General features: G+C 39.6%; 1 protein-coding gene across 1 annotated transcript; it reads left to right on the forward strand.

Moving 5' to 3' along the window:
* The first annotated feature begins 21,625 nt into the window (after positions 1-21,625).
* On the forward strand, positions 21,626-26,703 carry eapp (e2f-associated phosphoprotein). Its single transcript, XM_079215210.1, has 6 exons — positions 21,626-21,763; positions 22,153-22,337; positions 23,886-23,984; positions 24,092-24,206; positions 24,300-24,428; positions 25,212-26,703. Exons 1-6 carry the CDS (start codon positions 21,684-21,686, stop codon positions 25,510-25,512), a joined length of 909 nt encoding a protein of 302 aa, XP_079071336.1. The 5' UTR covers positions 21,626-21,683; the 3' UTR covers positions 25,513-26,703.
* Positions 26,704-26,790: the final 87 nt, after the last annotated feature.

Below are 26,790 nucleotides of genomic sequence, written 5' to 3' on the forward strand. Positions count from 1 at the left end.
TGATAAAATAGGGCAAAATTTGGGGATTTGGCGGCTGCCCCCATACACAAACACACAATGCCACACACACAATAACACACAGAATTACACACGCACGATGAAACACACACACACTCACAGAAGGAGACAGCAGCCATTGAAACCTTGACATTGTGGCGCCAAAAAAGACTAAATGTTTTTTTATGTCCTGCTGAGACATTATTCCATTTATACCACTGACACACACACACACACACACACACACACACACACACACACACACACACAGTCATTAATGACACAGAGGTCTGCACTAGAAGCCGGAGAGTGAAAGACAGCTCGTTAAGGTCGTCATCATGCTGAGGCCTGGACCTTGTTAGTGCAACACACACACACCCACACACACACACACACACACACACACACACCCACACACACACACACACACACACACACACACACATACAAGTACCAAACACACGCACACTTATAAAACACACCCAAAAGTGTTTTATTCAGACATGCTGGATTGAGGCCCTGGGCTTTGTTACCGAGCCTGAATAGGAAACCCTGTTAGTGTGTGTGTTAGTGTGTGTGTGTTTGTGTGTGTGTTCAGTAAGATCCCTTAACTCAAAAGTTAAGGGATCTTATATCTTAGTTAAGGGACGCAACAATTCAATTTAAAGAGTGAACGCAACAATTAAACCTAAAAAGTGAATGCAACAATTCAACCTAAAGCGTGAGTGCAACAATTACACATAAAGAGTGAACGCAACAATTAAATCTAAAGAGTGAACTCAACAACAACACCTGAAGAGTAAATGCAACAATTACACCTAAAGAGTGAACACAACAATTACACCTAGAAAGTGAATACAACAATTACACCTAAAAAGTGAACGCAACAATTCAACTTAAAGAGTGAACGCAACAATTCAACCTGAAGAGTGAGCGCAACAAATACACCTAAAGAGTGAACACAACAATTGAATCTAAAGAGTGAACACAACAATTAAACCTTGCTTCTCAGCGGCTCTCAACATGGTGACCGCTGAGCCGGTGGCTAGAGGCTAACGGTGCTAATAGCACTGCAATGGCAACAGCTTCATGACAGAGCTAACAGTGCTAACCAGGGGGAAATCTGGGTTTTCTGTTGTTGTTTTTTTTTAACTACTTTGTGTGCACTAGAAGGCATGATCACATGTACTAACATGCACTGAATGGTACGCGGCCGGCCAGCTATGTGAACAAAGAGAGGAGAAACTCTGATATCAACACACACAGGGAGAGATACTTAATTCCCTAATCAAGTAGATGTACTCTCTCTCTCTCTCTCTCTCTCTCTCTCTCTCTCTCTCTCTCTCTCTCTCTCTCTCTTTCTCTCTCTATAGATATATATATATATGTATACATATATATATATATATATATATATATATATATATATATATATATATACGTATATATATATATATATATATATATATATACGTATATATATATATATATATATATATATATATATATATATATTATATTATATTGTATTGAGAGAAGTCAGCTGAGAGAAGTCAGTTGAGGTGGTATATGATAGTTATTGATCAGATATTATTGATCTGAATGTTCAACAGAAAACCTTTAAATTACTATCCTGACTTTAAGGCCGACTATATAATTTCAGAATAAGTTGTTAACGTCCATTAAAATCACGTCAACATCTGCAAATAGGCTTACGGCCCATAAAAGACATCAACAATTATATAAAAATAGAACATTCCTCTAAATTACCTCTTAAATCAGTGAAGGAGTTTTAGATGTGAACATTTTGTATAACTGAATATTTATTTCATCAGGTCCATGTGATTTTTTTATATATATAAAATAATCAGGTTTCAGTATTTCTTTCTATTCCCTAATTAGCAGACACGATTGGGAATAAAATGTAATTAAAATGCAACAGTGTTTCTATGAATAACATATCTAATTTCCTTTGAATTAGTTTTAGTTGTGAATATAACTGTCATTTATAATTTCAGATATTCAATGTCTTGAAATCCGATTATAAACAAATATGTTAAGATGCCTATTATTGTTATTGTGTATTTTGGGGTGGGAGGTACTGTGTTTATTATCATTTCTGACAAGACCAAATGGGAAATGAATGTGCTATTCTACTCTATAATGTATTAATTAATTCATGTGTTTATTTTTGCTTTATTATTTTTGGTTTTCTTAATACTTACTTATTATTTAACTTTACTATATTTTATTTAATATTAGATATACTTGCTCTTAAATGCTGTAAATACAATTTGAGTGCCAACATTTGATTGTTCTGGGGCTATTTAGTGAATGATAATAAAGGACATTTTGTTTTAAATGAAGTCAGAAAGAACATTTCTATTTGTATTATTGTTATTATTATTATTTTGAAACATAAATATAATAGTATTTTGCTCACAGCTATCCAAATTTAAATCAATTTAATTTGGAATTAATTCAATCAAATATTCAGATTACTGTGAATTAAAAGAAAATACTAACTAAAATTATGAATTGATTATCAGATGTAACTTTTCGTCAGTCGAGGAATTAACCGAGTTATTTATTTACAAATTGTTTCAATATAAAGGTGCGTGAGAGAGAGAGAGTTCCTATAAACACACACACACACACACACACACACACACACACACACACACACACACACACACACACACACACACTTAGTGTACACAAAGGACCTCTCCCCCCCTCTTTTCTCTCTCTCTCTTTCTCTCTCTCTCTCTCTCTTTAATTGGATTGAGGCATCAGGAGGTGTCAATCAAACGTCTTTACAAACCGACAATCTCTTCAAAAAGCCATTATGTACACCAACGAACCCCGGGGGCACACACACACACACACACACACACACACACACACACACACACACACACACACACACACACACACACACACACACACACACACACAAGGTGAGAAAGAAAAGGAAGGTAATAATTAGTTGTTGGTGGTTTGATGGGTGCTCCTGACACCTCGAGGCCACAAGAAAATGTTCTCACAGCTCTCCGCCTGTGTGCGTGTGTGTGTTTGTGTGTGAATGGGTGTGTGAGTGTGTGTCCCGTCCCACTACCCAGAAGCCTCCTCTGACCTCAAGACAACAGAAAGAATAACGGTTGGTTTCTTGCTCTGCCAGGGACCTCAACCCGTAACCCTAAACGGCTGCTGCTCAGAGCTCTTGGCCGTGTATGTGTGTGCATGTGTTTGTGTGTTTGTGTGTGTGTGTGTGTGTGAGTGTGTGTGTGTGTGTGTGTGTGTGTGTGTGTACGTGTGTGAGTGTGTGTGTTTACTAATTTCACACACATTCTGTTTCTGTAAAAAAAAAAATATTGTTACCACACTTTAAACATATTATGTTAATGTATGCTATGTAAGTGTAGTAAGTAAGTTAAGTGCTGCTACTACAACTTAAAAGATTTACAGTAAAAGTACAATTATTGAAGTACACAAAGTACACAATTTGAATTATTCAATGAATAATATATTTTTTTATTTTCTTAAAATTGATTTGCCGATTAAGTACAAAGTACTTTAATGAAATGTACTTGGTTACATTCACAACAACATCAGCTCATCGTGCCGAGCCAAGCATCTGATTCCCGTAAACATGCCATCAGTGTGTTTCCTGTTCAGTGAAGCCGACCGTCTGCAGACTGACACTGATATCCGTAATATTTATCAGTCCAGCGTGTTGAAACTAAAACATGCCGCCTCAAATCACAATCCGCTGCTGCTTCTACAGGCCGTGTTTCCTAACGGAGTGTCATGCTGCAACGGCTCACCAGCTCTCTGGCGCGGGAGTAGAGATCAAGGGTTCAATTCCCATCTGTGTGTGAGAATGGGAAGGGAGAGGATAGAACTCTTCTGCTTAAAAGAAGCATTGCTTTAGCTTTTTAGCTTTTCAGCCTCTACTTCTTTACATTTTGATGAATCTGAAGCATCTAATATCATGGAGCTAACTGCGATGCTTTCTGACAGGCTTACTTTCAGGTTAACTATCAAATGAACTGCCATGCTAGCTAACAGGCAAACTGTCACACTAACTGCCAGGCTAACTGCCATGCTTACTGTCAGGTTAACTGTCAGGCTAACTGCCATGATTACTGTCAGGTTAACTGTCAGGCTTACTGTGAGGTTAACTATCAAATGAACTGCCATACTAGCTAACGGGCTAACTGTCACAACAACTGTTAGGTTAACTGCCATACTTACAGCAGGGCTCTCAAGTGTCACGCATTGAGCGTGACTGTCACGCATTTCGGTCTTAAGTCACGCCCTCCCGCCACACATCGTATTTGTCACGCTGAAAAAAAAACTCTAGGCTATTTAATGTGCCGCAGCGCACAAACATGACCTGGTCGCGCTGCCCTCACCATGGAGGAATCAAGCACGTCTCCCCGAATCCCCTGCCAATCAATAAAAAGAAATGGGCTACACGAATAGCCAATCAGAAAAACGTATCTGTTGTATCTGGGTGAACTGGCTAACTGTCTAAGTCTAAGTTGTGCTAAGGTTTACACAGACTGTGAATATTACATTGCAACATCACTTTTTTGTTGCTGTTTTTGAGTTGCACCTGTTTTTATGTAACACTATGGCTCCTTAGTCTGAACCAAGACGGAAAACTGATGGACTGATTGAGTGAACTTGAATTGACGATTTGAACCCGGACTGGTTTTTAGGGTTCATTCAAGTCAGGTTTTGGACTTTAAGTGCTATTTTTTGTTTAATTTTACAGAACAGGCTTCTGGTTTTACTTTGAACCTGAAGAAAACATCTGAATATGACGATCACGAGGCAAAATCGGGACATAAAAGGTTTGTTTATTTTTTAACTTGAGAGCACTGTTAAACTATACTTTTGTGTTTTTAAATATTTACATTTATTTGTGGGAAAAACATTTTTTGGCAAAATGATAAAAAATACGATTTATGTGATAGAATAGTTTGTCGATGTGTTTGTGTGAATATTTTTGCAGATTTATGCTTGTTTGTGTATGCATAAGGCATTGTGTGTGTGTGTGTGTGTGTGTGTGTGTGTGTGTGTGTGTGTGTGTGCGTGCGTGCACGCGCGTGTGTGTGTGTGTGTGTGTGTGTGTTTGGGCCACCTGCTGTGTGTATGCCTGTTCAGCTGCTCCCCCACTGAGTCTGCAGCCAAATAATACTTCATTAAAATACCAATAAATACTCCAAAAAATCACTCCAACACCCATGGAGAAAGAAACTTAATTAAAATACCAATAAGCAATTAACTTAATTTCATCACCCGATAAATAACCAACTTCATCAAAATACCAGGCAGGAGCCAACTTCATTCAAAAAACACCCAATCAGATGCAGTGAAAGGAGTGTGTGTTGGTGTGGGTTGTGTTTGTGCAACACCATGCTGAATGTGTGTGTGTGTGTGTGTGAGTGTGTGTGTGTGTGTGTGTGTGTGTGTGTGTGTGTGTGTGTGTGTGTGTGTGTGTGTGTGTGTGTGTTTTACATGGTAATAAGCCAGGCTTCGCTCTGGAAGTTTTCTCTCCACCAAAGATCCGTTTTATTCTTCCTCCGTTCATACCATGTTCATCTCACAGCTGGACTTTTGTCTCCTCTGCATCGGCTCCTCTCTTTCTGTCTTTTCTTTCATTTGCTCTTCCTCTTTCTCTCTCGTCTCTCTTTATCTATGGCATCTCTCTTACATGCTAATCCGGGCAAAAAACACAAAAGGTTTATCTATAGACAATTCTGAGAAGGCAATATGATGCAGCGGTCTTACATGATGAATAACTTGTATATTTATGTGTGTATTCATGTGAAATCTTCGTGGGATCATGTGATATACATATATGTATACAGCAGTGATTTCAATCTGCAATAACAACTCAGTGGGAACACACCGTTAATATTTCATCAGGTTTTTAGTTGGTATGTTGAACTCAAACAGTTTTTTAACACATCCAATATTCTAATACAAAGTCATAATATTCTCTCTCTTTTCAACCAAAAATCAAATGTTGGCATTGTACGTTTCTTTAAAACCACAGATATTAGTTAAATCTTGATGTTTCAGAACCAAAAGCATCTCTGGATCTGAAGAGTGAAGCCGATGCTTCACAACTTAAAGCTGCGTTCTCTCTACTAACCATCAGGGGCCGACTCCTCTGGTTGTATAGAAGTCTATGCTTCATATGTTAGAGGCTGAATTATGTCCATTGGCCACCAGGTGGCGACTCCTCTGGTTGTATAGAAGTCTATGCTTCATGTGTTAAAGCTGCATTCTCACTACTGACCACCAGGGGATGCCTCCTCTGGTTGTATATAAATCTATGCTTTATGTGTTAAAGTTGAATGCTGTCCATTGACCACCAGGGGGTGACTCCTCTGGTTGTATAGAAGGATATGCTTCATGTGTTAAAGGTTAAAGCTGCATTCGCACTACTGACCATCAGGGGGCGACTTCTCTGGTTGCATAGAAGTATGTGCTTCATGCGTTAAAGCTGCATTCTCTCTCCTGACCACCAGGGGTGACTCCTCTGGTTGTATAGAATAATATGAGAAAATTACTCTACTTCTCTCTTGATTTATTCCCTCAGTAAACATTGTAAACATGAGTTTATGTCTCAATCTCTAGTTTCAAGTCTTCTTCAGTACAGCATGATGTTCATTTAGTAAATTATGGTCATTTAGAGTCAAACACAGTGGCCGGCCAGTAGAGGGCAACGGGGCATGGCCCCACCCACCTTAATTATATTTTCATAATTTTTTATAAATATAATTATATTATTAAATATTATTATTAATATTTTTGAGCTATGGTATATACCCAGTAATATTTGTAGAATAGGATATCTGCGCCAAATATATGCTTTTCCTGCTTGTCCTCTCTGCTAGTGCACCTCTCAGTTGCTCCAGTGCATGTCTCTGCTGCTAGTGCACGTCGTGGGGCCAGATCAATTCTGCCCAAGGAAGACGGGTCTAATGCGCAGTTTAGCCAATCACTGATTAAAGAAATAAATGAATGACATACAATTTAATCAGCTCCCTAAAAAAAGACTTCCGGGAGGGCAATTCTCATCTTGCCCCCGGCTGCACGTTCCCGTCTCTCTGTTCTCTCAGCTCGTGTCTCGTTCTCATCTTCTCATCTCTTGTCTTCTCGCCGGCTTCTCTTCTCTCGCAGCCTCATGTTAACGACATGACAATGGAACAGCCCAGCACTAGTAGCACTACTCTTACAAGAATATTCAACCCTAACTCGATCAAATCTCTCCTCCAAGACCTGTTTGAGAGAAGAACCTTGGCGGAGAAACTCCTGGTGAAACAACTAGTCCCAGATCAGCCTCCTGAACTCAGCATAAGACAACAGACCGCCGTGAACGGGAAGCCGCACATGCAGAGCTTCTGTGCGTGCTTTTTAAGTCGACGGGTTTCAGCATGATTCAGCATGGACATAACGGGAGTAAAGAACGCTGAGACGACGGACATGTCCACCACCCACTGCCAGCTGGTGCTTGTGCTACATCAATGCTAACAGTAATGAACAAGAGCGGTTTTTCGAGTACATCACCATCCAGAACGCAACCGCTGACACTGTCGCTACAGCGCTTATGGAGAGGCTGAGCACCGTTCTACCACACGGACAAACTGACAAACTTATCGCCCAAGCTTACAACGGGACTGCCGTCAACACTCACTAAGTCCACTGCTACGTGTCCACTGCTGCGTGTATCAGCTGATCCTCATCATGCAGCACGCATCCCCAAATGTGGACATGCTGTTCAACCAGCTGCAGAAGAGGAACATCGACCCTTCATTAAAGGACTTGTCCAGAGGTTCACAGACAACATTCCAAAAATCATGTCAGTGTTTTACCTGCATTAAGCTAAGCTAACTGGTTTCCTGTAAAATGAGATGCTTTTATTTTGGATGCTTTAGGGCGGGGCTACAATTGATTGACAGATCGACCCCAGAGACATACGCCATCTCTACGTCTCTCCTCCCCAGTCCTAATATGGTCACTTCCTGTTCTCTGGTTGCAAAAAAAAACATAGCGACGGCCGTAATCCAAGATGGTGATGGTGATGAACTCCAGGGCTGCGGTCGAATAGTCCTTTTTGGTTAGGAACCTTCCTAACTGAGTGAAATGACCCCGAAGTACCTAAGTGGCCGCCATGATAAGTGCCGGTCGAATTGTCCAAACGCAAAGGAAAGGAGCTTCAATGCTTCCTAATTTAGCTCCTTTAGCATAGGAACCACTGGACCTTCCTTTACGAAAGGAAAGGAGATAATGCTGATCCACAATTCCTTGCGGCGGCAACATTTAAAGTGACGTATCATTCGTCCGTTCACGAGAACAGACGATCATGACTGACAAACGCAGATCATGTAAATATTCCCGTTGGGAATACAATTTGGGAATATTTTCAATATATAATAATAATAATTTCAATAATCTGTTAAACCGGCTGGCATAACGGACGTTATGTTGCTGAAAACTGCTGTAAAGTGATGGAACTGACGTATTTGATATTCTCTCTGGTGTTGAACTGCAGCTTCAGCCCTCATTCTTTATTTTATTTGATTTAAATTACAGAAGCTTTGATGAAAGAGTTAAACTGGACGAGCTCTTCCGTCGAAGCCATGTTTCTGATTATCATCTTTTTAATCAACTATTTTGTCACATTACAATACAACATCAAGTCAACACGAGTTGTGTGATGTTTCATAAACTGTTGTCTGCATATTTTTATGATCAGATTATAATCTGCATGTAAATAAACCATAACAACATGAAGGGATATGAGACACATATATGACACACATCGTTAGTGTGAGAACGTATTTAATTCAGCATGTCTGAAACTGAACAAAGAGACAGTTTAGTAGCTTTGTTTTCTCTGTGAAAAATACGTTGGTTTCACTTTCATATTCCTTCATTCATTTCTATTCCAACCTCGTTATTAAAGTAATGAACCGGGTTGTTTATGTCGTTATGACACAACACTGTAAGAAGACGGACAAAGTATCTAAGTTGCGCATTTTGTAGTCCATCTTCGGAACATTGTAGTTTCACCGCTGACTGCAGACTGACGTCAATAACATGCGCCTGCCGTCTACTACGTCGCTTAGTGAAAGTGAAGTCGGATTTGCCAAAAACCGCAGTTGTCTTTTCCTATCTACTCATGAATTCTCCTTCCCATCTTTCCTTTACCCTGTGACGTTTTCCACAGAGGTTAACGAAAATGCTTAGGGTTAGACATTAGGAGGTAATTATTTGACTATTCGACCGCAGCCCAGGCTTCAAAACGTCAGTTCTTATATACAGTCTATAGTTCAAACCAGTCAATGAAAAACCGTCTGTTTTTCTTTTCTTTTTTGAGGCATTGCAAAAGTTTGCTATAACTTCACTTGAACAATTTTACAGAAACACAGCTGTTAGCTCAATCAACTCACAGACTGTTGAAGGAAACATTCCTGCAGCTGTGTGATGGATAAACTCACAACAATCAGAATCAGGATGTTTCTGAAAAAAAAAAAACTGATTACCTTCAGTGATGTTATTGGTTCAAGAACCAGCTTTAGTCACATTGAAAAGGTGCATTTAACTCCATATAGATGTGAAACTGTGGAGGGGAGTGTTTTCATTTGATTTGGGTATTTTTTTTCTTTTACTATTTTATATTCAGTTTGAATTGAACTTGGAAAATGGTTTGATCTTGTAATGTAATGGATAGAGGTGAAGATATAGGGATGGGGAAAGGAAAGGAATGGGATGGAGGCATAGAGGATGGCAAATTAGATTAGATAACTCAATCGAGGCAAGAGTGGGAAAGGAAGAGAGAGAAGGAGGGTGGAGATGCAGGAGGGATTGTAAAAAAAACACAACACTAATGAGGTGAGAGAGAAAGGAATGTAGGGAGTAAGGACGGGTGAATAAAAGAGAGGAAGAGAGGAAGGGAAGAAGAAGAATGAAAAGGTAAAGATGGAGAAGAGGGTAGGAAGGAAGGAAGAAACAAAAAGCAGAAAATGCAATAAAGAAGAGAAGGAATGACTGATGGAGATGGCAATGATTTGAGCTGTAGGGAAATATATTACTCACCCACGCACACCCACACACACACACACACACACACACACTCAAACACACACACCCACACCCACACAAACACACACACACCCCCTGCTATATTCCCCAGCGTCAGAGATACATTGAAAGTGTGAGGAAATAACAAGGAGCCGGGTCATTTAATTTGACTTCATGGACACTGTGTGTATGTGTGTGTGTGTGTGTGTGTGTGTGTGTGTGTGTGTGTGTGTGTGTGTGTGTGTGTGTGTGTGCGTGTGCGTGCGTGTATTTGTGTGTGCAGGTGTGTTTCGTCGCTGGAGTGCCAGTGGATCACAGCTCGCCGACATGGGCCGATAATCAAGTCCCCACACTTTTTACACGAACAGAGCGAGAGAGAGAGAGAGGGAGAGAGAGTCAGAGGTGGCAGTGGATAATGAAGCTCGGCCGTCTCCAGTGTTTGCAGCGAAGGCCGACAGGTGGAGCCCCACACTCTGACAGCAGCTGGTCCACCTGGAGGAAAAAATCCAACCAGAAAACCAAAAGTACTGCGCTGGGATTTGTGTTGTATACGTGAAATAGATTAGTATTAAATCCCTGCCATTGTGACCCTAGAAGTATAAAAAGCAACATCATCCACATGAGGAGGAAGTCGGGACCAAGGGCGTAGGTTTGCATAGGGTCTGTAGAAGCCATTATATGATTTGTGTTTTACCTGTCTGTTTGATTCCCTCTGTTTTGATGACGCAATGATGTCAGGGGGCGTCAACGTTATATATAGATATCACCAGAGTGCAGCCAGGTGTGTTTTTGTTTAGAGAGCGGAAGGGGAACCTATTTTTAACCACATGAATACCGCATGAAAACTGCATGAATACCGCATTATGATAACGCATTAAGAGCACATTAAGATATCGACATATTGAAACGCATTTAGATACAAAGCGGGTTTTTTCTGTTCAAGAGGAGTTTTCATTTATTTTTCCGTTAAACAATAAAAGGATATGAAGTGACATTACGAAAATGCGCATTATTTTACCGACCGCTCCTACAATAAGTTAAAAATAGACCATCTGGGCCCTATTTCTCGAACCTGGCTTACTGAGTTAGCGGGCTAGTTGTCAGGATAAGATGACATAGGTCAGGCGTTCTCGGTTTCTCGAAGCAAGTTTAGATAAATCACCACAGCAACACATCCAAAAATTTAAACCTGCTCCCGGGCAGGCTTACTGAAATTCACTGGATAAGCTGGCCACTCCCACGAACAAAAAAGGCAGCTCCCTTCCTCATTGATGAAGGAGCGATATTAGTTATATTAGTTTTATAGGGAGAGAGTTCTTTCAGATCGCCAGGATCAATCCTTTACATTATCATGACTTCCTGTACGCGGCGCTATAGATTTTGCCAGCAAGAAATAATTTATTTACGAGAGCTTCTCGAGCCGCGGACATTGATCACCACAGGCGCAGCTGATCGCCCGTCTCAGACACAGACTATCACCCGCTGCATGCCGCGCTGTTCTTAAGTTTATTTAGCTCTTAAGAAACTTATGGATGTGTTGAAAGCAGTCATAATTATATGACAGTTTTATTAGTACACCATACATATCATTATTGTAGAACATGATTAAGGTGATCGTGATGAGAATACAGAGAATCACACACCATTTCTTTTCACTGCTTCAATTGATTGAATTTCTGATTATGAATAATACATACATACTGATCCGCCCATACACATATTCAAACTCATATACACATATATAATACATGATTCATACGTGCATACAGTACATATATCCTCATAAGTATATATTTATTCGTAAATATAATCTGATTGATTTGGGTGATGAAGCACTTCAAATTAGCCGATACATTTTCCCAACACTGACGCATTTAACTTGTCTGATATATTTGCGACGCTTATGTCTCGCAGCGGGGCAGGTGTTAAAGTTGCGTTCACGGCAACAATGTTGCAAAAATGTTGGAATATTCACAACGCGTTTGCTGTGAATGACTACGGTATTGACTTCCTCATATGCCTTCATGATCATCTCCTGCTTCTCAGTAGAGAGATAAAAAGAGGTTCCTCTGAGTTTATTTGCCATTGTACTGTTAGAACATCGTGGTGTCAGTGCTCGACTATTATCCCTTCTGAAGAGGAGCGGGCGCGCGCATTTATCCAGATGACTGACGTTTGGCTAGAATTAACGACCGTTTCAGCGCGGATCAGCCGTGAAGAAACCCAAATAGCCTGATGTCAATCATCTCGCTAATTTAAGATGGAGATTAAGACATTTGCTTGACTTTGTTTAGCCAGGTATGAGAAATAGGGCCCTGAACGCCAGAAAGAACACCAGCCAACGTGGAAATGAGTGAAGGAGGCCCCGGAGTCGCAAGTGAGGCTTCATTAGAAAGGTTGGATTTAGGCGCACATTTTGGTGCCGAGTCATCTGTGCTCTAATGCAAACTTGCTTTGCAAGTAAAAACACATAGATATTGTTTTATATCTTCCAGCTGATATGAAATGATCCAACACCAGTTTGTGGATATTTATGGATGAATCACGTGTTTTGGACTAAATCTTTTATAGGGTTTTATTTATTTGACTTTTACGACGTAACAACACCGTTGTTGTTGGAATGTTTTCTATTTATGGATCAATATGAGGCGTCATCGGTGAGTTGCCTGGCTTTTGCTATCGTTTGTTTGTTTGTTGTTGTCTGACAAAAGTGTTGACTGTAGCTGCTGTGGTGGTCTGATCTTGAACAGTTGCACAGTTGGAATCACAAGAATCGTAGGTTTCCAGAAACATACGGCACTCGTACCGAACTATAAATAAAGGCACAGTGTACAATAGAATGTACAGTAAAAGACGCCCGCGGAACGGCAGAGCGCTATTGATTCTGTGTTGAGGTGTATTATCATGGCTGACAGTGTAAACATTGTCGACCTGTTTTAAGCAAATTATTATTATTATGTTAAAACATAATAACAATAGACTCTAGGTCCCCTACCAATGCGGAGACCAAACCTACGCCCTTGGTCGGGACAATTGAGGGGCTTTAAAATACAGGATTTTCACGCTGAAAACCGTTGTTCATGCCGAGGGTGAAAGCAGAGTTGACTTATTTGTCTCGTGACTTCCATACTTAAGGAACTGTAGTTATTTCAACCCAAACCACCATCTTTTATTAAACCTAACTATTTCATCTTTTATTAAACCTTACTAAGTATTCCATCATCTTTTATTAAACCTAACTAAGTATTTCATCTTTTATTAAACCTAACTAAGTATTACGTCATATTTTATTAAACCTAACTAAGTATTTCATCATTTTTATTAAACCTAACTAAGTATTTCCCAGTGAGCTTGTTTGTCAATAAATCAAACAGTAAAACAAAAGTATTACATTGTTTCTATACTTATTAGATAATAATATGTCTGCATAACTACACTGTAACAAATTGCTGTAAAAATACAAGAATTCCTCAACAGTTATGTACTGTTCTTCGTAAATACAGTTGAATACAGTTAAATATAGCAAAAGTTGACACCTTAGAAGAAAATTAACAGAGCGCTACTGTTACATATTGCAGTATACTACAGTATACCAACATTTTTCCTTTTTCAGTTAACTAACTCCGCCCATTACTCTTCAAAATCCCATTGCATCAAGTCTCTACTACTTATTCAGCACATAGTCAACATAAAGACTGTGACAATTTTAAATAATTAGCTTCTAGCAGTGTCATACTGTAGATATACATTATACAGTACTGTAATACATTGTACGGTAATTAACTGTTTATAGGAACACTACAATAACAGTATAATGCCTTTTCTATACAGAACTGTAGTGTAATATTTTTTACAGTATGAAGCAGTTGTTGTAAATTACAGTAGGTATGCTGTATAATTACAGTTGAATACAGGAAGCTGTAGCTGCCAGTTGTTTACTGTAATTTAACGGGGAAATTTGTTACAGTGCAACATATTAATGTACAGCAATGTACAACAACATGTATGTGTCTAAAGGCATTAAGATGGTTTTAGTGACCTAAAACTAAAAAATGTGTTATACATGTTGTTTAAATTCTCGTTTTAACAACTTTCGGCAGCTAAAATAAGTGTTTTTCACTCATCTGTACCATATCTTAAATATATATCCCTAATTCTATAACTCAAACCCTCCGCGGTGTCTCTGAACCATTCCTTCGTCAGTGTGTGCCGGGTCTCAGCGGGCCTCTGAAAAAAAAAAATACATTGCTGTGTGACAGATAGACTGACAGATCCATCTACGTGAGAATGTAGAATAAATCAACCTTTACGGATGGAGTCATCACACGCGCTCCGTAGGAAACAGGGGGGCGACGTGGCGGCAGGAATGTAGATAAGGAGGTTATGTGCGAGGACCAATTTATTTTCCCTGGCAGGGTGGCAAGACCTTCGAGACACATTTCACATGTCCACATGACAGCAGAAGTCTCAATAATGGAAATCCTCTCAAACTGTATTCATATCCGGAGACGCTCGGGGGTGCCACGGAGATGACATGTGGGACGAACTGTAGGCCCCCTGGATAATGATCCATCAGTCCCTCTGCATCCACTCTCTGTGTTTGCTTCCGCCGGAGCTTGTTTTATTTTTTCACATTTCTACCAAGCCGAGGCCGACCGTAGACAGTAAGCAGGTGTCGGTGCATAAAAACAAAGACAAGCAGTTATCAAGCTTCACTTCGTGAATCTGTTCGTAGGAAGCAAAGGAACCGACTTGGAGCAGCAAAGGTTGATGGGGAAAAAACAACCTTGTCTCCTAAAAATTACGTTCCCCCAGAACTAATATGCATTCCCAATTACGTTTGATCAGAAACGTATCTCCTCCCTGATTATGTTTGTGTTTGACGTATTACACATACGTTGATTATACACGTATACGTTGATTAAACACGCATGTTAATTATACACATATTTTTGTTTTATTGTTTTTATGTTTGTGTTTGACGCATTACAAATATGTTTATAATCGTGTGTTTGTGTTATTGTTTCCTTGCTTTATTTAAGCATATTTAAATTTTTAAACTCTGCGGAGAAAAAAGAAAAGAGGGGCGGGGTGAGGCCAGTGACGGCCAGCTGCGCCGTGCGCCGGCCGCACCGGGAGCCCGAGAGTCGGCCGCAACGGGAGCCGAAGACCGTTTGCCCGCCATTGTTAGGCTGGTAACGGGCCGGTCTTCAGACCGCTTGCACCAGGGCTCGGTCTTCAGACCGCTTGGCCGCCGCCGTTAGGCCGTCGGTAACAGCCTCCTTCGCTGTTACCGACATCACATCTTAACTGTACTGGTCTTACAGAAATGTTGTAATATGTCAAACACAACGTACTGTTACAGTTAAGATGTTTGGATGTGGTCAGAAATGTTCGGAACACATTCATATCAGTTAGTATTTTGAAAACCGGATGTTGGGTCCCGTGACTCCTTCCGCCCGTTTGAATATTTTTCACGTCAGATTCTGCACTTGATGTGACCACAGAGATCCGAGTGTCTGCTGATGATCGCAGTGGTTTACTGCACTAGATGGAGTTTATCACACACTTTGGGCTGCATTCACAAACAACCCGCCTCAGAGATGACCTCACCCCGCCCCTCTTTTCTTTTTTCTCCCCAGAGTTTAAAAATTAAAATATGCTTAAATAAAGCAAGAAAACAATAACACAAACGCACGATTATAAACGTATGTGTAATACGTCAAACACAAACATAAAAACAAATAACAAAAATATGTGTATAATCAACATACGTGTTTAATTAACATATAGGTGTATAATCAACGTATGTGTAATACGTCAAACACAAACAAAATCAGGGAGGAGATACGTTTCTGATCAAACGTAATTGGGAATGCGTATTAGTTCTGGGGGAACGTACCTTTTAGGAGACAGGGTTGGGAAAAAAGGATGAAGCTGCGAAATGTGATGTTCAAGGAACTGTATTTATCTGAAGACAAAATAATATGAGATAATACATATTATTCTGTCTGTCTAAAACACTTTTGTGGAATGTAAATAAGAACATCTACTCAAGTAAAAATCCATGGTACTTTACTAAATATTGTACTACATCTCAGAGGTAAATATTGTACTTATTACTGAAATACATCTTAGAGGTAGATGTTATTTATATATATAAATGGTAAATGTAACAAGAAGGAATAGCTATGTATATATATATTTATATATACATAGCTATTCCTTCTTGTTACATTTTCTATTTGCATTTCAAAAGGCTGAGCCCTTTCCTTACACCTTGATCTCTTTACCTAGTAGTAGTTAGTAGTAGTAGTTAATTAATGCTTAATTAATGCTCTGAATGTCGTGTATATTACTCCTTTCACTATTTTATACTTCAGAATCCATCAAATCATGTCCATCAGCAATTCTTGGAGAAAGGTCATGAAGTATGTAGATGATTAAAAATAAAAAATAAAATGTTTAACAACTTCTGACAGGACATGATAAGTAAGTAAGTAAGTAAGTCAGTAAGTTTATTTATATTGCACTTTTCACAGATGAAGGTCACAAAGTGCTGTACAGGAGTCAGGAAAAAAAACTTGTTAAAACCAGACTGACAATAACAGGGGCCCAAACATTACAACAGTTAAGAGACAGTAAATTACACATTAAAAGATGAAGCAGTAAACAACACAATCATACAAATACTGAAAATAAATAAAAACAGATAAAAAGCAGGTCATAGCAGATAGGGAGAGACATATCAAAATAGAAACACAATACATATTTAAATCTGACACTGACAACAAATTAAATATTTTTTCCATTTTCTTCATGAATTATCTTTGAAAAAAAAGTACACACCCTTTAAAACATACAAGTGGAAAGTAAGAAACTTTGTTTTTAGGCAGGAAACCGAGTTACCTGGAGGAAAAGCTGCCATGTTTCTTTTAGATATTTAAGGTGTGGAAGGACTTTCGGATGAGGCCTGTGACTGTATCACGTTATTTTTTCTGCCGTAGCTCTGTTTGTGGAAGAACTTTTTCTCCAGGACCTGAAGTTACCTTCTCAGAGTTTTGTTCTGAACAAATATATATGTAACTGTAACAAATCCTCAGTCGCTTGTTGCTGCAAACGCTAAAAAGAGACTCCTTCGCTATCTGAAGGCCTCCGTCGGTTCTGACCACATTATGTTTTGTGTCTGAGCTCCTCCTCCTCCACACAAACAAAGTCCAACAGTGACACTGCAGCGCCACATAATTATCCCTCCTCAACAAAAGTCCTTTTCTTTTTTTTTTACAGGAAATTGCTATATATCGCTGAAAAATCCATTGAAAGCTCCAAACAATGGGGAGAAAAAGCAACTGTGGATTCCTACACACACTCACACACACACACACACACACACACACACACACACACACACACACACACACAGTCCATTGTCTTCTCCTCCATTATCAAAGCCAACAGAGTGTGTTTTCTTTCTCCCGTGTGTTTTTGTGGTGGCGGTGGAGCCGACACCCGGTGGGAGAGCCCGCCTGCCGGCAGGAGGACAGATGGGTGTAATTTTGTTATTTTTACCTCCTCCAGGAGCTGCCTGCCAGCTCGGCGAAATTAGCATCGCACCTGTGTGTAATTGGCTAAATTAGCTTGTCGAGCAGCAGAGCTGAGACAGAGGTGGTCGGTGAGGTGTGTGTGTGTGTGTGTGTGTGTGTGTGTGTGTGTGTGTGTGTGTGTGTGTGTGTGTGTGTGTGGCAGGTAAAATCAGAGAGGAGTTGTTTAGTTTGTCGGAAGAGAAAAAGAAGAGGCTGTCAGGGGAGTGAGATGTCACACCTGGAATGGAAAATGTCACCCGGCGGCTCGACAGAAACACACACACACTAACACACACACACACACACACACACACACACACACACAGTCACACGACACAAAGACGCGGCGAAGGACAAACTGGAGGAGAAAGACACAAAACAAACAGCACACACAGACAGACAAACAAAAACAGAGGACGACATCACCACACAAACAGAACGGAGAAACAGAAAGCTGAACACACACACACACACACTTTTTTCGTACAAATAGGTAAACTAAACCTCCTTCCTGATCTCTTAAGCTTCAGTTCTTCGGCATGTTTGGGATGCTTTCCGTGGAGAATACGTTCTCCTCTCCTCCGAAGGTCATTTCACCAAGCAAACCACTTACGGTGGATTTGTAGTTGGTGGATATTTCTTGGTGGATATTGGTGGATATTTCTTTGTTGAGGAGTTTAGCTTCGACTTGATGGATTTTTTATTAATCGATGTTCAATATTACTAACCACTTTTTCAATATCACTTACAATATCTCTCGCAACACAATGCTTAGAATAACATTTGTATTTGCCTCTGGTGTTTTTATGAATCCATTACATTACATTTAGCTGATGCTTTTATCCAAAGTGACTTACATTTTTGCTCTGTAAACAGCAACAGGGAGCAATTAGGGGTTAAGTGTCTTGCTCAAGGACATAACGACATGGACTAGCAGAGCTGCGAACCACCAACCCTCTGATTGAAGGACAAGCATGCTAACCGCTTAGCCACAGTTGCTTCTTCTACAAATTGTAATTGTACAATTTAATCTTTGTTGTATTTTACTTTTTCTTTTTAAGTTGATTTTTTACTTTATTTATTTACCTTACTCTTATTGCTATTCTATTATATTAAACAATGGTGTGGGTATTATTTATTTCACACCTAATTGTTCTACTGTTCATATTGAATATTTGTATATATAATAATTCTATCTTATCTTATCTCATCTTATCATATTTCGTCTTATTTTATCTCAATGTGCACAAGCTCCAAGAAATTGAACCATATATGAAAAAGCAATGATTAAAGAAAATGTCCGTATAAATGTGGGTTGCAGAATATGTGCATTTACGTATAAAAAATCACCTTGAGCATGATCAGATTTAAATTGACCTGGTGAATGAAAATCTTTTTTTGGTGCAGGATGAATGAACAGCCCTGAATTTATTGTGTTTAAAGGCTGCGGCAAACAGAACACTTTTAAACCTCAATTTAAACACATTTCATGACGTGATAATAATAGAAACAATAGAAAACAGTTTTAAATGTTCACCTGCTGGTAACAAGCAGGAGAATAAATTGATTCAAACAATGTCTTAATACCTTATTTTTGTCCCATTTTCAAGACCTTCAGGTGCTTGATTAGTTCTTACATTATCAAATTGTATCCTTTTAAGTCTTCTGAAAATGTTAAGACCTTTTAAAATGTAAAAATGTGACAAAAAATAGTCCACAAAAAGAGTCCACGAATGATGGAGTAAACGTGTATTCAATGAACATCTGTGGTGGTGATGGAAACTTACGGTTGTACATTGGACATTAAATAATTTATTTTAATTCCTTCCATCGTCTCATGGACTTCTGGGCCTTCACATGAATCTTTAGCTGCAGTGAACACTGAGAGGAGAATAAGTGAACATATCTGATCTGTTGGCTCCACCTAAAGGTGGTTTGTTGTAACAGCAGCAGTTTGATTCAGGAATGGGAGCTTTTGATTCTGTATCCATATCAAATAGAAGGTTAACACTTTTAATACAATAAATAATTTGGAAACGATTTTCATCAAATTCTTAAAGATAACGTTTTTTGTTCATTTAAATATAACTGCATACTTTTATAATCGTATTAAAGCTCATTAATGTCAAAACCGTAAGTACATATTTCAAAACAGAGTATGTTACGAGCAGTGTTGGGGTAGTTACTCAGAAAAAGTAACTAGATACAAGTTACTAGTTACTTCTAAAAATTGTAACTAGATTACTTTACTAGTTACTGCATTTGAAAAGTAACTTCAATACTAGTTACTTTACTTTCCTTTTTTTTTAAGCAAATGTCCAAATTAACCGCAAAGATACATGGACAAACATCATGGCCCTTTCATCACTTTATTTTCAATAAAGGGCATCTCTTAGCCTTTCCACATAGTGTATTGTAATTTTAAACATGTTAAACAAAATGGCATACAAAACTCAGCTATTAACTTGAACGAACATTAACCCTGTTCACACTGTCTGACCAAAGAAATATGCCTCACTTTAAAATCCACAAACAACAGGATACAAGAGGCTGTGTATGGTGGGGACATTCAGGTCAAACAGCATAACACATTGAAAACAGGCTTTTGGAAACATGAGACCCCACTAAACCAAATGGGGGCCGACTCCTAAGAACAAAACCAGCTTGTTATAGGAATCATTGTAGTGGTTTAAGAAAAATGAATGGAACTTTTTCCCATAAAATAGAAAAAGAAATGCACTTAACCCAAAAAATAGAAACAGAAAATGCAATTAAATAAACAGAAAATCCACTTCATCTTTGCCTAAATAAACAGAAAGTGTACTATATCCTATGAAGTTTATCATTTTTCTCTATTCTTCAAAATAGCGATTGTGTCGCATGAGTAAAAGTCTCTGGAATCTTTTATTCGACAGCCTGTTCCTCCTTGGGGTCAGAACAATACTGCCCAGGCTGAAAAGCCTTTCCACAGTGTTGTAACTTGTTTTATTACATGATTTACTCTTATTGTGAAGAGCATGTAAACAGGAAGTGTTTTTACTTTGAAGGCATAAAGTACAGTGATACGTGCTTGTTGACGCTAACTAATGTTGATGTTACGTGTGGAAAATATATACATGTCTGGTGCAAGAGCGCGTTCTCAATGCTTTAACAGTTGTAAAATGCAGTTCACCAGTAAAGTGATTCCGTTCATACCAGACGTGTCTTGGTGCTCATTAGAAGCTCCACGTCATTACAGACAGGTGCACTTGATGGTATTGGAGTGTTGTATTGCTTTGCAATATCCTTAATCCTAGGGAACCTGGAGAGAACCTCCTAGTTGGATCCGGGCACTCCGTCTCCGTCTCCGTCTCATCCATTCCCCGCTTCCCTCCTCCTACGCACCAGCAGCTACGTCACTCAAATCACTCAGATCGAGTTCTGTGATAGACTGTTCATGCAGGAAGTGTCGTGTGACTCGCGCGCCGCTAAAAGAGAACTTTTCGGACTGGTACAAATGGCTTGAGTAACGTAGGAACGCGCGTTACTGAGGTCTGGTAAAGTAGTGTAGTTACCAATATTTTGAGTGTAATGCGTTACTTTACTTCGTTACCTATAAAAGTAAATACGTTGCTGTAATCCGTTACTTTGTAACTCGTTACCCCCAACACTGGTTACGAGGTGAAAACAGTTGGTATAATGTGTATTTTACTTTATTTTGTTCTTAATTTTTGTTTTATTTGTTTGTATTCATTATTTTGATTACATTTTGTTTTATTTAATTTGATCTTTCAATTTAATTTGACTAATTATTTATTTGTTATTATATTTAATTGTTTCTTTTAATTTAATTGTATTTTATTTTATTGTTTCCGTTTCAAAATGTCCACTTCCGTTCTACGAAACCACAGAAGAAGAAGAAGCGGAAGCGGAAGTGGAAGTACTCGTTCGTGTGTCGCCGCTAGTTCGCGCGCAGCTCCTGTTGCTGAACGTTGAACGTGTTTGTCGACAGTTAAAATGAACAAACTGAACAAACCGCAAGAGATCGACTCCTATGAGCTCGAGGAGCTGAGCGACGAGGAGCGAGCCGAGAGCAGGTCGGACATCTTTACGGCTCACTTAGAGACCACGTGGTCCACATGTAAACAAACTAGAGCTGCTGGGGTTTTGTTTTTATCATGCACGATGTGTTCACCCTCTTGTGCCGTGTTCTTTTGGTGTGAACGCGGCATTAGAACCGGTGTGGGAGGAAGTGTTTAGGCACTTTAGGTCAGAATAGTAGCTAGTAATACTACTGTAAAAGTACTGCGATGGACATGTTACTTTGCTTTAAGTGTATATTAAGATACATGTACTTGAAAGTATTCAAAGTCCGTGCTTAATGCAGCTGAAATGTATTCAGAGTAGACTTGAATAATTGAGGGCTGGGATTGTTTCTTTTTTTATTAGTTGATTTGATTTGAACTTGTCCATGGCTGTGTTTCAGTTCGGAGGATGAGCTGGAGGTGCTGCTGAACGGGACCTCGGAGCAGAAGAAGAAGCTGATCAGGGAGTACCTGACGGGGGAGAGTGGGTCGTCCAGCGGGGATGAGTTTGAGAAGGAGATGGAGGCAGAGCTTAGCTCCACCATCAAGACCATTGAGGGAACCTGGACACCAGCAGCAGCAACTGGTAACACCCAGCTGCATGTTTTATCTATCAGACTGCAAAGTAGAGGATCTTAAAACTCACTTTTAGATCCATAATCACATGTTTTGCCGACTATACTAATTACTGATCAATATTAACGGATACAGATCACTTAGCTGTTTGATTATAGCAGCTAGTCTACAAGGATCCATCCTTCCAAAACATATTTCAACTCACTGAAGTCGGTAAACCATCAACAGTTCTAAATATTATACTTTTACTTTGTTTATAGTAATAGTAGTAAGTATAGTAAGTCATTTATAGTGTTTTTTTCCTTCATAAAAACACACAATCCAAATAACGAGGAAATAAAAGATTGTATTTTTATTGTCATTCTAGGTGTTAATGAAATTAGGGCTGCAACTAACGATTATTTTAATAATCGTTTGATTATTTTTTCGAGTTATCGATGAATCGGATAAAAAAACATTGATTTCCAACCCTTTATTCAAAAACAGAACTGACAGTGCAAAGAATCTTCAGAAAGTGCACAAACAGGTTGCTCCTTGAACATCCCTGAGCTGTTAATTAAAAAAATAAAAATGGTCTGTTTTGACCTACACCTCTTATGACCACGACATCACGTTGTTGGCTAAGCCCAACTATGTGATTTGCTTCATTCTACTTTGAGTTAAAAAAAAAAAAAAAAAACCTGCAGCCAGATCCGCCGTTTTACCGAGTGATTGGTGAACTGAACCAGACCGGGGGGTTACGGCATGTTTCATCACGTTTTTTACAAGCAAGACTGAACTGTAACGGAACATAAAGTAGCTTTAACAACAATACACAACCCAAACACGTTAGCTAACGTGATAGCAAGCTGACTGGCTTCCATTAAAAACAAGTTAGAGGGAAATGAAGACGCTGTAAACATCTTAACGCTGATTGGCCAAGACTCGACACGTCACATCAAAGATCTTTTATTTGCGAAGATCACAACCTCACCGTTTCTCCGTGTCTCACGCCAATCTCAGACACGCTGGGGGCCAGTTGCTCTGCGCCGCTCTTTTTTCCCCTCCGTGATTGACTGCCATAATAATCGCGCGACACAACGAATCGATAATGAAATTCGTTGCAACTCGCTTGATAATCAATTTTATCATTGTTGCAGCCCTAAATGAAATGTAGTTAGGAAGTTAAACGGCTCATGATTCATCTCTAATATCCATTTTATATTCATGTGAAAACATCTGGATTTATTGTAGATCATCACTAACGCTACATTTTACTAGATTACATGTGAACGCATCATGAGGATGCTATAATTTACCTTCAGGCAGTACTCATTTTCGCAGAGCCTGAACGCATCACATTGTAACTGAGGTAAACCTCTGTTGGTTCTCCGTTATCGGTGCTGCTAACGTTACTAGCTCTCCTCTTGTTGGTCTACACACTGATTGGTTGTTTCCAAAATCACATGATCAGAGACTAGAGAAACATCAACAATTGTCTGATCACATGTTCTGCTGGATACTGAAGGAGAAACATAGTCAGTAAAACTGTATTTACACTTGTGTGTTTATTCTTCAGCAGAAACCGCAGGCCGAGGAGGTCCTCCTGCGCTTCCTAACCCTCGGGTGTACGATGAGGTGTACTTCGACTCCGACTCTGAGGGAGAGGAGAAGCCAAGTAAGCACGAATCTTCCCCGATCATTAGTTTTCCTGCCGTCACGTAGCTCGTAAACACGTCATTAAAGACGTGGCTTTTGTTAAAATCCCTCTGTCTTGTCTGCCAGGTGGCTCCTCCGGCCAGAGGCGGCGACAGCGAGCCGTAATGACCAACGACGAGCTGCTGTACGACCCCGATGAGGACGACCGGGACCAGGCCTGGGTGGACTCCAAGAGGAGACAGTAAGAAGCTTGGGGGAGGAGTCGCTCTGGTTTTATGAAACATTTGTTTCTTCTTTTTTTTCATTCGGCCTGTCTTGTGTTCGTCGTCTTCAGGTACCACAGCAGAAAGCAATCGGCTGCGGGGTCTCGACCGCAGGCTCATCAGGATCCGGGTTTAATGAGCAGCGACGCCGTCCTCAACTGTCCCGCCTGCATGACGACGCTCTGCCTGGACTGTCAGAGGTGAGACGTGAGCACACGACCGCAGGTCTGTTTGCAGCAGACGGACCATCCTGACCAGATTGAATGAGATTAGAAAGATATATTAATCCCTAATGGGGAAACTCAATGGCCACCAAATCAAAAGGATGTCTAATTGGTTTTCGAAGCACACAAAAAGTTAGAAAACATAAACCAAACACAGCTGGCAGTTGTTTTTAACCCTGGAGCACTAACGTTAAAAATAGTCACACTATCACTAACGTTGGTTGAATTTCACCCAATATAATGTACCTGATAAAATATACTTCTCATCGTAAAATATATTCAAATACAACAATACAAGGCAAGTTGAAGTACTCTTCTTTTATTTTACCCTATAGAACTTCTCGATAAACGGGTATCACGGGGGAGACCCTGAAAAAAGCCTCAAATTCCGGTGAAAAATTAGGGAAATGTCAAAACATGATTTAAAAATATAAATAAAGGAGCTATGAACTTGTTATTTGGTCCACATGATCCTGGGACATGCGAGTCTTGCTCTGTGAAGGAAGAGTTTCCCTTCAATGTTAAAACTTATCCGGGAAAAAACAGTCACACTATCACTAACGTCGGGTGAAAATCACTAGTCATCGGAGCAGGAAGACACACCCACCTTCAGTAACGTCTGTGAGCAGTCCACCAAAAGTCAGCTTTTTTTTTTTATTTTTTTTTTAATGAAATTTAAGACGAGAAATTGTGTTTTTGAGATCTGGAACTTTGAGAAGTCACAGCTACAAATGATAATTATTAATTATTTCCTCTCAGGCACGAAAAGTACCGGACGCAGTACCGAGCCATGTTTGTCATGAACTGCGCGGTGAAGCGAGACGAGGCGCTGCGCTACAAAACCCAGCCGGAGGTGAAGCCGAGGAAGAAGAGGAAGAGGAGGCGGGGGGGGCAAAAGGCGGATGCGCCAATGGACGAGACTACCGAGCCGGCGCCGGCGGGGATGGACGCCGACGAGGTTTACCACCCGGTCCGGTGCAGTGAGTGCTCCACGGAGGTGGCCGTGTTCGATAAGGACGAGGTTTACCACTTCTTCAACATCCTGGCCAGCCACTGCTGAGCGGGACAAGTGTTCGCCCTCTGATTGGAGGAGGAGGAGAGGGAGGAGAAGGAGGATCGATCATTTTTCTTTTTAAATATCTCACAAAATCTGGAATTTGACACTGAAAATCTTCTCATCGCTACTCTGATGGACTGAATACACAAGAGCCCTCGTTTTGATGCCTATATTAATAATTGGGAATTAAAAAGGTAGACGAGGCTTACTGGTGACACTTTACCTTAACCGCCCTATTTAGCATTCATAATCAGTTTATAAGCGCTTAATAAAGGGTCTATTATGCTGTAACATAGTTGTAAGTAAGCTGGTATGAATGTATTTGTCATGAGAGGAATTTGCTATAAAACACAGCAATAATATGAAAAATGTCTTAAAACTTTGACAAATACTGTGTGTTTCAAAGGCAGTAGTGATATTTAGAAGTGTGGTTGTGTGAGGTACTTCTACACAGAGTATTACTACAGTAGAAAAGTACATGCTGTAGACGTGTTTTTAGACTCCTAAAATAATCAATATCAGTTTAAGTGAACGCTATATTTAGAATATTAAAGAGTAACTTTTCTAAACAGTTTTTGTCAAAAGAGCACAGAAGTTTTTAGTTCAGTTCTCATCAGAGAAGCTTGGTGGAAATATTCTAAATATAGTGAACACTTTAACTGATATTGATTTGTAGGTGAGTCGTTCTTTTAGGGTTCTAAAATATCTCATACAACCAAGCGTTCTCTTTTAACACCTAAAGTGTCCTTACATTTTAACTACAACTACGTTATAAAGCACTCATTAAATGCCAGAGAGGTCGAGGAAGTAAAGGATCACCAGCTTGATAAAATCTTTTTTCTTGTTGTTAAAGAACAAGATCTGTACTGAAGTGGATATTTTACGGTTGTAAATAAACTTGTCTGTGCTTTCTTTTGAACAAACTGTATTTTTATTATTTATCGACCGATTTATACAATACTAGACCAATGTGAGGAACTCCTTTTTGTTTTCTTGGTTTGTAACTTAACTATATATAGTTTCACTTTTAAAACTGCTCAGGGTTTCCCTAAAAACAGCTGCTCACAAGTGATGGCGAGATGAAGCTTCCTGAAGCATTGAAGCTTTCCATCCAATTGGTTCGCTCATGTCCCGAGGCTTCACGGAGCTTCATTTGCTCTACTGCGCCACCAAGTGGACAATACATGTAAAACAAGCAGAGTGATCATAACGACACCATGGCTTTGGTGTGTGAAGCTTTAAATTGAATAAATTATGTTTGTGACGCCAATACATCAATTA

This window comes from Taurulus bubalis, assembly GCF_910589615.1.
Source record: "Taurulus bubalis genome assembly, chromosome: 1".
NCBI lineage: Eukaryota > Metazoa > Chordata > Actinopteri > Perciformes > Cottidae > Taurulus > Taurulus bubalis.

Coding starts and splice junctions, on each gene's coding strand:
- eapp (XM_079215210.1), top strand. CDS start 21,684: ATGAACAAACTGAACAAACCGCAAGAGATCGACTCCTATGAGCTCGAG. Junction 24,207..24,299: donor GTGGACTCCAAGAGGAGACA/GTAAGAAGCTTG, acceptor CGTCGTCTTCAG/GTACCACAGCAGAAAGCAAT. Junction 24,429..25,211: donor CTCTGCCTGGACTGTCAGAG/GTGAGACGTGAG, acceptor ATTTCCTCTCAG/GCACGAAAAGTACCGGACGC.